The following is a 17,895-nucleotide window of genomic DNA, read 5'->3' as shown; positions in this document are numbered from 1 at the left end:
CCTCACCAATAGGGGCAAATCCCCACCATCAGTACCTGACCTCACCAATAGGGGCAAATCCCCACCATCAGTACCTGACCTCACCAATAGGGGGAAATTCCCGCCATCAGTACCTGACCTCGCCAATAGGGGCAAATCCCCAACATCAGCACCTGACCCCACCAATAGGGGCAAATCCCCACAAACATCCTTCAAATTCTTGTGGAGACTTTTATAGCTACAAAGGGTGGGGGGACTCATGTCCATTAGCAGCTCATATTAATGTCCATTGTTTAGGAAGGTGATATCCAGTGGCTGGTGTGATGGTCAGGTGACCACAAACTTATGACTGTATAGTGTAGCATTTGAATGGTGGTTTCATTTTGTTAAAAAAATTACCACATCTGTTTGGTTTTCTCTTGTTTTAGGTTCTAGAATTTGCAGAATCCTTTACACCAGAGGAATCACGTCGAACCATTGCAACGCTGGCAGCTCAGAATCGGAGATCATTACCGGTACTGAGGGCGCTGTCCTTCCATCTGATACAACGCAAGTTTGAACTCTCCCCACCAGTTATATTAGACTTGGCATTCGCTTATGGTAAGACGTTTGGGAGGGCGGTATTACGTCATTGTAAACATTGTCTAGCACAACTCACTCTATGCTGCATCCCAATGTATTATCAGATATTTAAACTGGAGATGGCAAAACCCTTTTTATCTCTACTAGCGGCATCGGGATTAATGTGCAGCACGGTGACTCAGTGGTTAGCACTCTGACCTTTGCAGTGCTAGGTCCCAGGATCAAATCTCATCCAGAACACTATCTGCATGGAGTTTACAGGTTCTCCCTGTGTTTGCGTGGGTTTCCTCCAGGTACTCTGGTTTGCTCCCACATTCCAAAAACATGGTTAGGTTAATTGGCTTCACCCCTTGAAATTGACCTTGGACTGTATTATTGACATATGACTATGATAGGGACATTAGATTGTGAGCTCCCTTGAGGGACAGCTAGTGACATGAATATGGGCTTATAATATGTCTGTATAATACGCTGTATAATATGTCAGTGCTATATTAATACCGGATAATAAGGTTTCTGTGTTCTGTGCCTGAGCCCTTTTGTGTTTACGCCCCAAAGAGCTGTCGCTGTATAATCATACAAAGGTCACTGATCAAACTTATGGCTAAAGCTGTAAATCAGAAAATTATTTCATGAATTCTGAGAGCTGAAAATTCTCAAGGGTAAAAAGATAGAGAATATGTGATCTAGACTTCCATGTCCACGTCCAGGTGTCCAGGTGACACTGCCGTTATATGATTTTACTGAAGCACAAACTGCTGTTACAGAAAATGAAACCATGCCGGATCTACTGGTTGGATGATTAAATGATATAATCTTTTTATACGGGGACCCAGAAAAACAAAATCTGCAATGTAGCACAATACGAGTGACAGACTGCATCATATGTCATTTCTTTTGTAACCCATTTTAACCTTTTCCTGCTCCTAAGTTTTAGAAACTCTCCCATGGCAGGCTCAGATCGGCAATGGGAGAGTGGGCGGGGTTCTGGCATCATGGCGTCACTTTGGGAGAAGTTTCATCTCCTTTCGGTGACACCCAGCTTCCCGCGTGTGTGCGGTCCAGAGCTGGTAATTTTAGTGACCGAAAAGGTTGGCAACCATTGCTATAAATGGCCTCATAGAATAAGGAAGGAATTTTTTCCCTTTTGGAGAAAATTTTACGAGGGGGTTTATAAGGGTTTTTATTTGCCTTCCTCTGGTTCAGCTATGTTTATAGGGTTTTATCTGGGATGCGTTTATTTCCCTAGTGGGTGAACCTGATGCCTTTTTTTTGCACTCTAACTATGTAACATGTACATTTTCCTCTGAGTCTTTATCCTTGCTCATAACCTCATCACACGCACGGTTACAAGACTTCTCTAGAGCTGCTCCAACTCTCTGGAATGGTCTCCTCGTCCTATTCGGCTTGCTCCTACTTTCTGCTCATTTAAAAGAGCGCTCAAAACCCATTTTTTCAAACTTGCCTACCCGTCGGCTTCTGGACCTGTATCACTGTCTGTATTAGTCTGTCATTTGCAATCCCTATTTAATGTACAGCGCTGCGTAATATGTTGGCGCTATATAAATCCTGTTTAATAATAATAATAATAATAATAATAATAATAAATCCTTGTTTTATTTTTTTTTTCTTCCAGCCAAGCTTAATTTCTGTCATCCTCAAGTTTTACTGAAGATGGTCACAGACATATTACCCAAACTTCCAGAAATAAGCCCATCGCAGATCTCCATGATTATTCGGTCCTTTTCTTCCCTCAAATTTTTTAATCAGCCGTTCTGTGAAGGTGTTGCACAGGTAGCTAACATAGAAAATGTTGAATCTTGCACAAATCTGTTTTGCCTTCTCGTTGGGGGGAACCAGCAGGATGCTTTGTGGCACCCTGACTCCGTACTCCTCTCAAGAGCTTTCACCCTGGCTTCCTGGAGAAGTTATGGAAATATAAAAATGAATTGAGCTGTGGTTATTAGTGGAGGAATAGGCATTCCTAATTGCACGAAAATAACCCTCGGTCGGTGTTTCTCTACCTTTTTTTACCATGGGGGAACCCTTGAAAAAACTTTCAGGGCTTCCTTTTATAGTTACTATATACACAGCCCACAGTACATTAGTGTGGTGGTCAGTGGGAGGAATTCCTCTTACATTGCTGGCCTGTGGGAAGAATGTCACCCTTACAGATAGCCAAAAAGGTCATTGGTGTCACTTATACTGACCTGAGAGGCACAAACTGCTCATTGCTCAAGGAACCTCCAGCAACCTCTGGAGGAACCCTGACCTAGGGAATATACACGTGTGATGTAGAGCTTCTATATTAGAAATCCAGTGAATAGGAGTGGTAGACCAGGCACAGTCAGGCTGGGGAGGAAAAGGGCTAGAACGGGGTGGGTAAACTTTTTTTTTTTTTTTCCCCCTGGCCCACAATGAGTTTTGAATTTGACAGAAAGGCCGGGCCAGTATCTGATGGATGAAAAGGGTTTGTATGAACTGATATAAATTACATGAAAAGCAACTGGATTAAAAAGCCAACCGGCCGAATATGACCCCCCGGCCATAGTTTGCCCATATTTGGGGTAGAAGGTGCAGAGCATCCACCAGCTAGAAGTTGATATGGGCTCCATCTGGCTTTTTAAAGTTTCTAATGTACGTTGTGAGAAGCTCCCAGTGTGCAGTGATTTTAAAGTGACAATTTTAGAACAGGAGAGAAGAATTAAAAGAAAGACAAGGCAGGAGAGCAGATTTCAATCTAAAATTCACTTGGGCTTTAAAAAACATCTATCTCTGTGTAGTCCTGACATTGGATCTGTAGGGCAGGGTCCTCTCCTCCTGTGTCACTGTCTGTATCTGTCTGTCATTTGCAACTTCCATTTAATGTACAGCGCTGCGTTATATGTTGGCGCTGGATAAATCCTATTTTAATAGTATTAATCATAGATAGAAAGAGACTAATACATCATGTGCAATGGATGCTTTGTATTGTATTCATTATACTGATACATTATTACAGTGTCTATATCTGAACAATCCTATTGCTTCTGCTTGGGTTGTGTCAGTAGTATGTTCTTTTTAATGTGTAGGAATACAGTAATATTTTGGGAAGTCTCAGCATTTTATAATTTATTTTGAGGAAAATTTGCAGTCTTGTCAAATTCAGCAGCTCCTGCTCAGTGGGGTCTGCTGGCCAAAATGGCTGCAACATTATCTGGTGTTCATGGGCCTCATTTCCTCTGTGTGGATGTTGAGGATAAGTTGCAGGACCAACACTTCCTTGCCATTTGTTTTATGGTTTCTTTCTTTCTTTGCACAGTTTTGCATGTCATGTATTGTATGTACAAATGTGGACAAATTAGTTGGTACCCCTCTGGTATAAATAACCCACAACTGTTTGGAATGAGATTGACCAAAGTAATGGCACCAATCGTTTATGCATGTAAAGCGGACCTAAACGAAGAGAATAAAAAACCCCAGTACATGCAAATGTCTAATTTGTAAAATAACAAAGGCTGGGTACACGCGTGCATTATTGTCGTTGGAAAGGTATTCTGAACCACCGGATATTTCTTGAAGCAGCATGGTGGCTCAGTGGTTAGCAGTGCTGGGTCATAGGTGGGAATCTCAGCCAGGATACTATCTGCATGGAGTTTGTGTGGGTTTCCTCCGGGTACTCTGGTTTCCTCCCACGTTCCAAAAACATGCAGTTAGGTTAATTGGCTTTCCCTCATATTTGACCTTGGACTACATTAAAGACATGTGACTGAGGTGTGAAGTATGTTGGTGCTATATAAATACTGTGTAATAATAATAATGATCCTTTCCAACAACAAAAGACTTAATGATGCATAGATGAGTGTTGTACATTCAGCACCATTCTGTTCTATGGAGAGGGGAGGGTGAGAACAAAGGAGCGGCACCCCACTGGGCTCTCTTACTTTCACTTTCAGTACGATTGTTTCTCGTATGTGGATCCGCCAGGAAGGTTGTTGGAACAACGGACAACGAGCGCTTTATACCCCAGATTCTTGTCTGATATCAGCCCGGAGGCGAATTATCAGACCAGAATTTTCTGACGTGTATGTAGCCCTACTCCCTGGCTCCTGGTGGCTTTATGTTCCCACTCTACACAGCGCAGTGTAGTTTAGAGCTCAGCACTGTGCAATGTTGCTAGGATAAACACATCCAATCAATGAACAGCAGAGGTTTTAGTTGGGGGCACCACCCAGGACTTTTCAGTAACCACCTGGCTGTTTTTGGGTCCTTATTGAAATTTTGGGTCATAATGCAAATACTGTTGTAGATTACCATGGGAAGGGTTCAGCGCTGCCATTCCACAAATCATTAGGTGGGACTAGCTGTGGCCAGGTACTGATTGACATTCTACAGTCTTGTGAATTAGCGGCAACAATGCAGGCACAATCCACATGACAGTGACAAATATGCTCTAATGCAGTATCGTTGTCACGACAGGCAGCTGCGTTAGGCAGACTTAACTTGCTGGGACTTTGCAGAGCTAAAGGTAAAATAAAAAAATCACACTTACCTTTACTTCTGCAGATCCCTCTGGAGCTTTCCTCGATTGGGTCCTGAGCTGTCCTGTAATCCCACCTTTGTCCGTCACGGAAGAATTGTGGGCACCAACTTTGTCTTATTTCTTCTGGCTAAGACACCTGATCTTTCGCTGCGCATGTGTTAGATCAGGTGACATAGCCTGCTGAAAATGGGGGAAGGAAAAAGATCCTGTGCATGCACAGGATCTTTCCTTCCCCCAATCTCGGACATGTACAGGAGCAGCAGCCAGAAGCCTCCTGGGATACATACCATGGGTATCTCGGGGCTCTGCGCTTCCATTCTGTCTTTACCGCCATGGCCGGTAAAGATAGATTCACTTTAGGTGTCAACACAGATGGCTATTTCAAAGAACATTCTGCTTTAGGATATTTTATAGGTGAGGGATAATGTGTTTATTTTAGTAGACAAACCCTGCAGTCTGACCAATGTAACTGTTTGTATGTGATCTATCCTCACAGGTCTGTCTGAAAAACAACGATTCATTCACTATCGGCCAACTCTGCTCTGTACTCTTTGCTTTTGCACATCTCAACTTCCAGCCCAGTCACAATGATGATTTCTTTAATATGGTGAGTGTCTTACTATTGTGGGTGGAGCAGGCATTATCCTTATATCCGTACCCTGCATTTTTTCTTTTAAATATGTTATGGTTGAACTCGGTGAACATTTTAGTTTTATAATTTACGCACACTTATCACTACAGCTGCTGTATTCTTTTAAGCACAGTAGGTATCCGTGGGTCATGTCTAAATTCATTTGCGCAATTCATCTGCAAATAAATCATGCTTTGGCTGCTGGTGTGCCCTCCCATCTCCTAAGTAATGATTTCTTCACATTAGCGGGTACTTGCGGTTTTGTCTAGCACTCAGTCCATCATTCACAGTGAATCCTAGGACACTGACACTTGCGCCTATATTAGACAAACTTTCCCACTACCATAACCCCTTAATAGCCAATTGCAGCATAACGCTTCCCTTTATACCTCTCTCCTCCCTCATTCACGGACATCCAAGACGAGGAAATCTTCAAATTTTATACTACATTCTAACCCAAGGCATCATCTGCAAACAAACCCACATCAGTAGCAACATTTATCCTTATCTGTGTCATACCTATCTGTCACAACATGTCCACCTCGCTTAGACAATATATTATGCTTGTTATATACCCCTGAGAAAGGGGGGGGGGGGAGTCAGGAACTGAGAGGATCTGGGTGTTCTGTTGTATCATTGATTATAATGCTGAGCAAAATGCAAAGTACAGACTCCAGAGATGGCGACATAATCTGTCCCATGTACAAAGCATCAATCGGACCTCATCTGGAATATCTGGGGAAAGATTAGCTGCATGGAGGAGGAGCTCAGTTATGAGGAACTGAATAAATTCTTCCTTCTAAAATGCATATAAAGGGGGATATAATCTCCTTGTACAAATAATAAAATTCCCTAATATAAATAACGTATTGCAAATGAGGCACTATGTTTAGAGGAACAAAGGTTTATTAGCTTTGAACATGTAAACTAAAATCTTCCCAAAATGTTAAAAAAAGGAAAAAAAAGCTGCAAAGAAAATCTATATCTATAAACACTTCTAAGTAAATGTTGATCCAGGAAGTATCCAATTGCCTTAGGGAACCAGGAATTACTTCCAACAAAATCCATCATTCTTTATAATGTTCCTCCCTTTTTCCTGATCAGCTGCAGGTTTAAGGTTTTATCTTAGCACAGTTTATCTATTTTTCCTATTGGTTGTACCTAATGGTCTCTTTTGAATCTGCTATGTAATGTAGCCACTTGTTCTGCCATATTGGTCCCCATTTTTACACCCCAGGCTCTCGTATCTGACATCACCTTATCACATCACAAGTTCCTAGGATGGATGCAGAAAGTAGGCTGCATGGACCAACGCATCAGAACAAGTAGCTATGCCTCTCTTCCCAACTGTGGAAGTGATTGCCTGCAGTTTACAACCGCCTGGATCTGCTGTACCCCCTGGAGCTGGCTGTGAAATTGTAAAATAAGCCATCCATTGCACCCTTCCAAAGTTGTGATGTCATTGGCAGCAAAGGGTTAATATTTAATTTTTTTTATTATTAAAGACCTGTATATGCAGCCTCGTCAAATTCAGCTCCGCCCACTCCCTGGTGGTGGCTGGCCAATGGGCTGCTAAAATAACCTGTAGCTCATGGGCCTCATATTCTGTTTAGTTGAATATGGGGATAAAATTGTGCTGCAGACAGAGAACCTGCTGTGCTGTCAGGAAGATGACTAAAATTGGAACTTTTTTATAATTAATAGGAAGAACATAGGACAGGACTACAGATCCACTTCCTCTCTCCTCTTCTCCATAACTTTGGAGGGTGGCGAGTTCTTCAGTTCACAGATTTGAGTGAGCTGGGGCAGAGTCAATTATTTTACCGAAAAGAAGAAATCTGACATTCACTTTTTTTTTTCAGATTCACAGACGCCTTAACGCTGAGCTCAATACACAAAGCTGGCAACAACAGTTGTACATTGTCTGGTCATTGTGTATCCTGAACCAAGTGACTACGCCATATTTGCAGAAGATTTTGGAGCTCCCGTTTTACAGACAGATCCTTGGTATGTTTATTGTGGCATTTATTATAAGCAAATTATAAACTGATCATCAAAATGTATGTCCACCATAAAAGTGCTTTCTTACAATTTAGTATGGCATAGGGACAGATTAGAACTCCTCCTGGGGTATATTTTTGCTAGTCTGAGCCCCTTCAGTTGAAGCTGAATTAAACTAAATAAAAAAATTCCACTTACCTTTACTTCCCCAGACCCACCGATCCCTCCAGAGCTTTCCCTAATTGGGTTCTGTGCTTCGTACCCACCATCTTCTGGCTACGTTGCCTGATCTTGCACTGTGTAGGTGTGAATTCGGGTGAAGTAGCTTGCTGAAAATGAGGTAGATATCCGAGGAGGGTCTGTGCTCCCATTCAAGCGGTGCTACACCCTTTATCTTTTTAAAGGGTGTTGCACTTGGAAAAAAAATCAATTAACTGTTTTATGTAAAGTAAAAACAGTAGTAGTAATAATAAATAATAATAGGTCTAATTTGGGCTTCCTTTCATTGAAGTAACAGCAGTTAGCGTTATTTGCATGCAGATGGCCAGATCCCAAATGAGATGTGTGAACACAGAAAGAAAACTGTTCAATGAGACATAATGCCAGACATTCTAAAAACTAGATTTATTGCATCCTTCACGTTAAAGAAATGCGTCAATGTATTGCAGCCTCGTCAAATTCAGCACCGCCCACTCCCTGGTGGATGCTGGCCAATGGGCTGCTACAGAATTTTGTAGCTCATGGGCCCCAATTTCTTTGCAGTAGTTATTGGGGATAAAATTGTGCTACATACACTTGTTGTAGTTTGATATTACCGGAGTGAATATAGTTGTATATTTCTGACTTCTGTGATTTAAAGAGAACCTGTTACTATGATCTATAACCAACCAGGAGCTCACATGCAATGTCTGAGGTTGCAATTGGCCATAGTTGTTCCGGAGCAGAACTTTCCTTTTACAGTGTACCATCATAAGAGCTGCAGTGCCATAATCAGTGTTTGGGTGTTGGACAGCTGTACCGCATTGTAGCCTTGGCTATCTTATTATTCCTGCTAATGTAAAACAAATGCTGAAAATGTAATATTGCAGGGTTATCTAAATTTTAATGTAACATGAGAATTTTGGTGATAGCTCAGCTTTAATGATAAAAAAAAAAAAAAATACTTGTATACCAGTGAAATGCGATCCTTTTTTTACAAAACTTTTAAAACTTTTTTTTTTTTTTTTTTTTTTTTTTTAATTTAAAACCACTCCCAAAAACTTCTAAAATTACTAGGCCTTATATAGCATCCACGTAGTATATCAGGGTGGGCATCAAGTAGTTCATCATCTGATCTCTAGCTCTGTCACCTCACGTTCTGCATAATATAGAAAGGTAAATGCAAATTTTCAGTGAAAGCAGCTTGTCAGTATTGGGAGTGAAAATGATCCAAAGTACAACTCTCCCCAGCATTGCTGACAGGCTGCTAACTCTCATTGACATCTTAGGTTGGGTGCACACGGGTTTTTGTTGTTGGAAAGATTCTTTCATGATCCTTTCCAATGACAAAGACTGAAAGATGGACAATGGACGTTCTGCTCTATGATGAGGGGAGAACGAGCAAGCAGCACCCTGCTGTGCTCTCTACCTTTATCTGTATTGCTGTTGTTCGTTCGACGATCGCTGTTGAAACCTCAAATTCTTGTCCAATATCTGCCCTGAAGTGATAGTTGGACGAGAATCATCTGACGTGTGTACGTAGCCATTCTTTACACAAAGGCCAGCCTGATCAGCTGTCTGATGACAGCCGGGTGGCTACAGAAAAGTGCCGGTGGTGCGTCCAGCTAAAAGGAAGAGAACACCCAATAGCTGAATAGCATGAGATGCTAACCCAAATCAGGTACATGTTTCCCCTAATGCTGGTCTTTATAGAAGCTCCTGTCTAGCTGTGTTCTAACATTCAATGCTTTTATTTCTGCAGAGGACGATTCTGTGAAATCCACCAGCTATTGTCTAAAGTTGTTGCACGTAAACACCACAGCGCAAATGGAGACCCCTGGTTATCAGGGCCCACTTCTGCCCAAAGACGTACTGCTGAGCTTACAGGAGAAGTCCCAGGGTAGAAGAAGCAGTAATTTTCAGATTGGATTGAGTGATGTACTGAAGGAGATCTATCCCAACCCTGAGACATGCAACATCAATGTATCCACCATCTATGGCTGGCATTTAGGTGAGACGAATGTCCTGCTTACACACTGCTCCCTAACTGGACTTACTTGTATTTCCTGGTTAAGGGGTCAGAATACACAAATTATTGAATATTACAATCGGCTCTGTCATGCAATGCAGCCTCGTCAAATTCAGCCTCGCTTATTACTGGCGGTCGCTGGCCAATGGGCTGCTACAGTGATTTGTAGCTCATGGGCCCCATTTGCTCTGCTGTACAATATGGGGATAAAATGTGCTACGGACAAATACAGCATGTCAAATAAAGGACGTTCACCTCCGCTGTACTTCTGTATATAGAAGGAGGGGAGGAGATATAGATGCTCCTTATGTTGTGTTTACTAAGACTTGTTGAAAGAAATATTGCTGGATCATGGAGGGCAGGCAGTATAATCCCTCAGGATGGTGGGAGAATTCTTCTTCCCCCAGTGTCTTGGAGTCCATTGTGTTGTCACTTACAGAAATGTTCCTACCGTTTATATCTCAGACCTTCAAATCCCCCAATATTGTCCATTGAGCCCTTACAGCTTACCACATCACTTTAAATGTGGATCTATTAATTATTCCTCACTTTGTTGTGATTCTGAACATGTTTTGTGGTCATCATTTGCATATGCGTGCATTCCCTTTGCATTTTTGCATTTGTTTCGTTGTGGAACATTTTATTTATTTTACCATGTAACTTTATTGCTATAACAAAGGGGTTAACATGCTGCTTGTAGTGTGCAGGATGTATCGCCAGTCAATGGGATTTTTCAAACATTGCTGCTCTATTTGCATAACGGTGCCCAGGGCAATTATTGAAGTTGAAGTTTCATTATGTGCATATTTAAGTCAATATAAGAAGAGAAAGAAGAAAAGTATAGAATGGTTACAGCACAAACTGCTCTAACATAGATCTTTCCTGGAGTATAGCAGTTTTAGGTAAGGTTTAGGAACACAATAAATAAAATTTGTTGAAAAGATGTCTATTTACACCTTATGTGTTTCGCCAGAAAGGTGACTTCAGCGGAGGTGGAAACATCAATTTAGTTTGCTAAAGATGCTGAGACAAGAACGTGTATATGTTCCTTGTAAAGTTAGATTTTGTTCACACAAATATAAATCTCTGAAGGATAGTTGCTTTGTATTTATAGGAAGAATAATATATATTATTTAATAATATATATGGTATTTGATTACTTACATATTCCATTAATATGTACGTAATATTAATATTACATTAATATTAATAATGTAATATTACATTATTCAAATAATTTGATGTTTTGGATCCTTCTTGAATCAATCAACATTTGGTACCACAAAGCCCTATTCTACGCTTCTTCTTTCCCTTCCTATATTGATTGATATTGAAGAGCTGGCAAATACTGATGAAACAATCGAAGGAGCGCTGTTCATTATTATTGTGTGAATATTTAAATCACAAAAAACTTTTTCTTCTTTGTTTAGATGGCGAGGTTATTTTAGATTCTGAATTGAATCCTTTTTCCGTGAATGATTTTGTGGCACCTCATAATCTGCAGTCTAAAGGGACCCAGCCCCTGCCGGAGGGAGCAAGAAGGTGAGCATACAAACTGGCACTAATGAGCCCCAATCAATAGCAATTCAAACTGATCCAGCCAATCACGAACTCTGCTCTGTCAATCTTCTGGCATCCAGTCACATGATGAGCAGATGGAGAAATAGATGAAATGAAACTAGCGCATAAGAAGCGTGCAACAAATTAAATCAGAAATGTAGATTCATTTAATCCATTTATGGAGTCATTTCTATTTCAAGTGGAACTGAATTCCCGCAACTCGGTTATCCACATTCAATCTCAGGGCACCGTCATCTTCCTTTCTTATTTCATTTCTGCCATCTTGATGGGCTGGAATGACGTAACTCCCACAGAGGTGTGCAGGGGTTCATTCATCCCTGGCGCACACCAGGGAACCCGGGATCACCTTGTTTGCCTGGAAACCAAAGCATACGCGGCACATGCGCAGCTCAGCTTTTTTACATTTCACCGGCACGATCAGGCAAGTAAGTCGGGTTATTGCAGAAGAGACGTTGCCTGTCCCTTTCTTCAATACCTGTCTGTCTGACCTTTAGTTTTGCAAAGTCAGACTTAGGTTTCACTTAAATTGCAGAAAGTGTTGGGGTCTAAAGGACACCCCTTCCTGTCTCACAATACCATGGGGGTCTTCCTAAATTTAAATAAAGAACTAAGCCAGGCTGGTAACAGTTTGTGTGGCATAGAGTACAGGATATTAATGAATTTCTGACACACCAAACATATATTAGAAATAGACCAAAGGGCAGCAAATAGTAAAAGGACATTGATGGGCTTTATATTCACCCTAAAACCAAGCAGTGTTTTGATATTTGAAAGCTGAAGCTTTATGGTAGTTTGCTTTCCTTTGGTCTCATCAGCACTTCCAATAACAGTATTCTCCCAGGTTTTTGTTATTTAAGCTGGGTGGGAAGCAGCTATAGCCAGGTGGTAGCCGCTGTACTCTAACTTTCAGGAACAGCCGGGTGGTTACTGAAAAATGCCAGGTGGTGCACTGGCTAAAAAGAGAACACTGCATTAGCATCTCCGTTCAGTCCCATGACTTGGGAGGATCATTGCTGAATGAGGTGATCTCTCATACTAGATCAAGTTACTCCCCTGTTACAGTACCATGCCCAAAAGAATACTCCTAAATGGGTTTCCATTGAGAAAACATTGGTGGCACCAATTTCAATAGATACAGTACTCTGGATTCCAAAGGCACAATGGCACCATATTACCAATCCAATACTGAGACACTCATTAAAAATATGGGACTCTGTTAGATATATGGGGGGCCTTATGTCTGGCCTTAGCCCAGTAAGTTATATAATTGGGAACCCGTTTTTTCCTCCTGGTCTGGAGGAACCAAGGCGGTTTCTTGGTGGTTAGAAAAGGACTTATATAGAATTTGTCATTTTATTAATTTGGCAGGGATTTTATCTTTTAGTGAGATTAGAGAAAAATATAAAGCTCCTCCAGAGGAATTCATTAGGTATCTCCAGATCAGGCATTTTATACTAGGTTGAGATTAACTGTTGGAATTAATAATATTACGTGGTTTGAGAAACGGTGTGTACAGAACGTAAAGGTAAAAGGAGTTTTATCAGCTTTGTATAATACTTTAGCTCAAACGAATATGGCCATGCCATCCTATATACCTAAATGGCAGGCAGATATGGGTATGTCACTGCAACTGGAAGACTGGAATCAAGATATGGTCCGCAGTGGCCCATAGTAGCATTAATGCTTTGGCGGTAGAAACCAATTATAAATTGATGGTATATGGTTCCTTCTGGGCTCACTAAATTCCAGCCGACCTGTGACGGTAAATGTTTTGGATGTAATAAACCAGGAACTCTCATCATATATGGTGGAGGTGTCCTAAAATAAGAAAAAAATTTGGACGTGCATTTCTTAAAAAAACGGCAGAAGCACTTTTGTTTTTGAAACCATCGTTTTGTACTAATGTTCAATTTAAATTGATAACGTATCTGTTCACTTCAGTTAAAATGGTTCTGGCCAAAGCATGGTGGTCTAAAACCCCCAATGTGCAACAAGTTAAAAATAAAATGTCCTCGTTTTTGGTGAACGAAAAGATGAGTGATATTGACTGTCTCTGTTCCTAAATTTCAAAAAATATGGTCACCATGGTTTGGGCATTATATGAATAACGGCTTGGATCGGTCAATGTTGACCATATAGTAACATTAGTAATTATGTAGGCTGTAATATCTGTTCCCTTTCCATATGTGGGAGTGTTGGCCGGCCTGCCTCCTGTCCTCCTGTCCCCCACCTTTCCTTGGTCTTTGTGTTTTAGTCGTTGTTGATATTGTATGTAATATGTTAAGAGTATTTTGGTATATATGTCACGCCTAACTGAGTGGTAAAGATAAAGTAGGAAAAGTAAACTATAATTAAATTAAGTAAAAATACGCAGTGTTATTAGTTGAAGAATTGGTTAAGAAAGGTGAACCCCAATTGTAATTTTAAGATTAATGGAGTAATGGATATTGAAACAATAGGGTATGAATAATGGTCAAAAGATATATCACAGGGGGATAATATATAAAATACACAATTCTAAATAAGATTTGGATAAGGATTCACAGGTCACGGGTCACTAAATAGAAGTAGGGTTTGTATAATTTTCTTGTGGAGGGAAAGCTATTAATACTTTTTCTCCTTTTATTGATAAATTAGTCGTATGTTTGTTTTGAGTGTGATAATAGCTAAAGGGTTACAGGAGATAATTTTGTCACTGAAGAATATATGAGGGGGATGGAAAGGGGGAAGCAGTCTATAATATAAAAATGAATTAATTAGGAGTATACTGTGTATTTGAGATAATAATCTTAATAAAAGATAGAGATCGAGAACCTAGAAATACTAAAGGTTGGGATAGAAATACATAACCAAACTTGAAGATTGTGTTGTATAGAGATTATATACCGTATTTTTCGGACCATAAGACCAAATGAATTTTTTTTTTCTTGTTTTCCCGTGCGGAAAACCTGGTGCGTCTTATAGTCCGGAGCGTCTAATGGTCCGAAAAATACGGTAATTTAATTTTGATTTTGTTGGAAAATGAAAATAGAATGACACATTTTATGTTGACTTGTTTATTTGTATGATTAAACTGAAAATTAATTTAAAAAATTGAAACCGAGGTGATCTCTTTCACTCCGTGTTCATTTTGTCACCTGAAATGTTTGGGATTTTTTTTTTCAAGGTTTGCTATTCTGAGTGGAGAATTCTCACATTTCATGTTCCGCGGAAAGGAGTTTACGGGACGATTCGTGATGAACCGAAGGCAACTGCGGGCAGCTGGATTCCTGGTGGTGGAGGTAGGTTTGGTGGCTGAAATTGTACAGTGCTGCATAATATGTTGGCGCTATATAAATCCTGTATATTATTATTAGGGCTCATCTGTTGGATAATATTCCCTGACTGTTTTTCTCCTCCCCCACCAGGTGCCTTATTACGAATGGCAGGAATTAAAGTCTGATTATCTAAAGAAATCTTTCATAAAGGATCAGATAAAGAAGGCTATGGCAGAAGAGCTGGCGCGGTGAGCTGCCCCACCAGATGCGGCAGAAATGTATATATTTGTGTCCTATTTCCCCTCGCTGCTGCTGCTGTCTGGTTCCCATGTGGCGGGGTTAGGGGGATCTTTATTTTAAGATAAACTATTTTAAAAAGAGTGCGCTGGAAGAATGTTCTGACCGATAAAGACCAATGTCAAAACATTTTTTGTGATTGTGGTTTTTCCCCCTAATATCTGACAAAAAAGTTGCATCTGTGTGTGTGTGTGTATAGTTGGTGGTCTGATAACACCAGAAAATTTCCCCTTTAAATACAGTGCAGAAGTTGCCATGTTACTGTAACTCTTCATGATAAATTCAGCATTGGCCCCACCCCTGCGGAGCTCATGGCGCTAGTCTTCCTTTTAAAATAAAGACGGGGGCAAAGAAATATGGTCCAGCTTTTCTGCCCTTTGGTAGCTTTGCACATTAGTCTTCAATCCCATTTTTTAAAATAAATTTCTTTGTAATGTAGATACGAGGGACTGTCTATGGCACTGGCAGAAAGAATCCTAGGGCCCCTCGAGGATGCTTCATAATCATTATTAACAATTGCCATTACATTTGTTTAAAACCAATTCATTTATCTAAATAAGAAAGAAAAAGAACACTTTTATAAACCTATAAAACTCAAAGGGTTCTATTTATAAATTGTTTCTTAATTATTTCCCAATGTGACAGCTCTGCACGTTTGACGGTTGGCCACTAGGTGGCAGAACGAGTCATTGTTTTAATAGGAGACTTGCAGAGAAACACGACCATAGAATTCACCATCAGCGAACTTTAGAGAATTGGGCTGGGGGAATAATTTATAAATAGAGCTCAAATGTCCCAGAGCAAAACAAAGATCGCTTTAGACATCAAATATGCTAATTTATCTGCATGAGGTGTTTTGTGGTGAATTTCTGTTTCATCTGATAGAAGCAATGCAACGAGGACTGAAATATGAGAAGATTCAATGAGAAAATAAATATATAGAACAAGCCTAGAACAATGTATCGATTGCTATACAAGGATCAGCACAAATCAATGATTCGATGTCCCTTGGCTGCAGGTTCTGTATCCCTATAAATATAAGTAAACTTTTCCACCAATAAGTGAAATAAAAGTAGCTTGGCCTGAAGAGGATGATAGTGGTGGTTGTTCTTTCCTAAAATGGATTTCTCTGTGCTTTTATACCAAAACAAGACAGCTATAAGGAGGGTGAAATGCATTGCTAGTGACTTCTACAAATGTGTTGTGGGTCCCATGGTGTAACAAAAGGTCCCATGTGTATAAAAGTGAATGAAGCTGTAAATCCTTCTAATAGATTGTATTTCCATACACAGAAATGCTTTAAGAACCCAACATTTTCTACACTGATGAAAGCAAGATTGTTCTTTTTGAGTCTAGGTGCCCCAGACAGTTTGTCAGATGACCCTCAAACACTGAATTCAGCTCCCAGTACATTGAGGAGACTGTGAAACATGGTGGTGCAGCATCATGATATGGGGATGTATCCCATACGGTGGTGTTGGGCCTATTTATCACACCCCAGGGATCAGCTTAAATAAATCAAAACACTTAAGAGATTTCTCTTACATTTACATTCTCTTACAGCCAGTGGGAAGAATGTCAACCTTACAGAAAGCCAAAAAGATCATTGGTGTCACTTATACTGACCTGAGAGGCACAAAACATTGCTCAAGGAACCGCTAGCGCCCCCTTAAGGAGCTCTGGTTGGGAAACCGATGTATACACTTTCTGCTGATATCTAGGAAATCGCAAAACCAAGGATCTGTGCCGAGCTGGTTCTATGAAAACACAGCAACCCTTGGCATTGGCTCATAAAAAGAAGCTCCAAAAATATGCTTTATTGCAGATAGAGTGCTATTTATAAATAATTCCCATGTCAATTCCTTTGAAATTCGCTGAGAAGTGTTCAATACTATCCTTTCAGTTCATATTTAAACAATGATATGTTCTGCCACCTAGTGGCCACCTGTTGTTGCATTGTGTTTATGTTTCAGTGGCTTAAATCTGTGACATTGATGACATCACTTAAACCCTACAAGTTGTTACTGGTAGGCGAGGGTAAAGCGTTGGGTTCGAGGGCTCCTTTAAATGTGCAGAGAGTAGGAGCAAGCCAAATAGGATGAGGAGACCATTCCAGAGAATCGGGGCAGCTCTAGAGTCAAATCTTAGAGCTGTTAATCCATTGACCCTTCATGTCAGAGGACTGGCCTAAAAACTGCTGGAACAGTAAGTGATTAAAATGATATAAAATATATGTAAAGAGGGCGGGGCCTGAAATCAATTAACAGCCCATTCAATTTATAGCTCTGGCTGCAGTACTCACCTTCAATCTAGAGTTTTCCCTGCAGTACTTATTTTTAACAAAGGATGGCAATAGACACAAGGGAGACTAAAGGGGAATCATGTGACATCAGGGCACTGTCCCCTTGCCATCTCTGCATCCAATGAACCGACTGCTAGGAGGGGAAACTCCCAACTTGGTCTTAATTTTTTGGGGAGTTTCATAAGAATTTATAAATGTAATGCTACGTCTAGATTTTTAGATCGAAATAAAGGGAATGAGATTAGTATTAGTAGATTTTTTAGTAAAAATTTCTGATTGGTAGTAGTCCAATATGGCTGCCAGAACCGGGTCTGCCAATGGGTTTCCTGGGCCGGGGTGGAGGTTTATTCCTTGAAACCTGAAACAGAAAGGAGTCATATTAACATTAAAGGCAAAGACCAGGGAATGACAGGATTAATCTAGAATGAATATATATATATAACGAGAGAAAGGAACTCCGCTGTACATTCACCGTAATAACCGGGACCAGCACATATATATTCATATAGACAGCAG

The 17,895-nt window shown here is 40.4% G+C and overlaps 1 protein-coding gene and 4 non-coding genes across 5 annotated transcripts in view; all 5 read left to right on the top strand.

The window, feature by feature from the left end:
* Positions 1-15,206, top strand: part of TBRG4 (transforming growth factor beta regulator 4) — a 19,627-nt gene extending 4,421 nt beyond the window's left edge. The window contains exons 4-11 of the mRNA XM_072413027.1: positions 408-579; positions 2,198-2,355; positions 5,580-5,690; positions 7,577-7,721; positions 9,676-9,924; positions 11,373-11,484; positions 14,690-14,804; positions 14,931-15,206. Coding sequence (XP_072269128.1) covers positions 408-579; positions 2,198-2,355; positions 5,580-5,690; positions 7,577-7,721; positions 9,676-9,924; positions 11,373-11,484; positions 14,690-14,804; positions 14,931-15,032 — 1,164 coding nt within the window. The 3' untranslated portion in view covers positions 15,033-15,206. The remainder of the gene's footprint in view (positions 1-407; positions 580-2,197; positions 2,356-5,579; positions 5,691-7,576; positions 7,722-9,675; positions 9,925-11,372; positions 11,485-14,689; positions 14,805-14,930) is intronic.
* On the top strand, positions 3,690-3,821 carry LOC140332224 (small nucleolar RNA SNORA5). The gene has a single exon (XR_011921074.1). It is a non-coding gene; the product is annotated as a small nucleolar RNA SNORA5 (small nucleolar RNA).
* Positions 7,229-7,362, top strand: LOC140332222 (small nucleolar RNA SNORA5). Its single transcript, XR_011921072.1, has one exon. It is a non-coding gene; the product is annotated as a small nucleolar RNA SNORA5 (small nucleolar RNA).
* On the top strand, positions 8,379-8,512 carry LOC140332221 (small nucleolar RNA SNORA5). Its single transcript, XR_011921071.1, has one exon. It is a non-coding gene; the product is annotated as a small nucleolar RNA SNORA5 (small nucleolar RNA).
* On the top strand, positions 10,039-10,170 carry LOC140332223 (small nucleolar RNA SNORA5). Its single transcript, XR_011921073.1, has one exon. It is a non-coding gene; the product is annotated as a small nucleolar RNA SNORA5 (small nucleolar RNA).
* Positions 15,207-17,895: the final 2,689 nt, after the last annotated feature.

This window comes from Pyxicephalus adspersus, chromosome 5, assembly GCF_032062135.1.
Source record: "Pyxicephalus adspersus chromosome 5, UCB_Pads_2.0, whole genome shotgun sequence".
NCBI lineage: Eukaryota > Metazoa > Chordata > Amphibia > Anura > Pyxicephalidae > Pyxicephalus > Pyxicephalus adspersus.
Note: the sequence above shows the minus strand (reverse complement) of the source record. Positions and strands in the feature narration are given on the sequence as shown.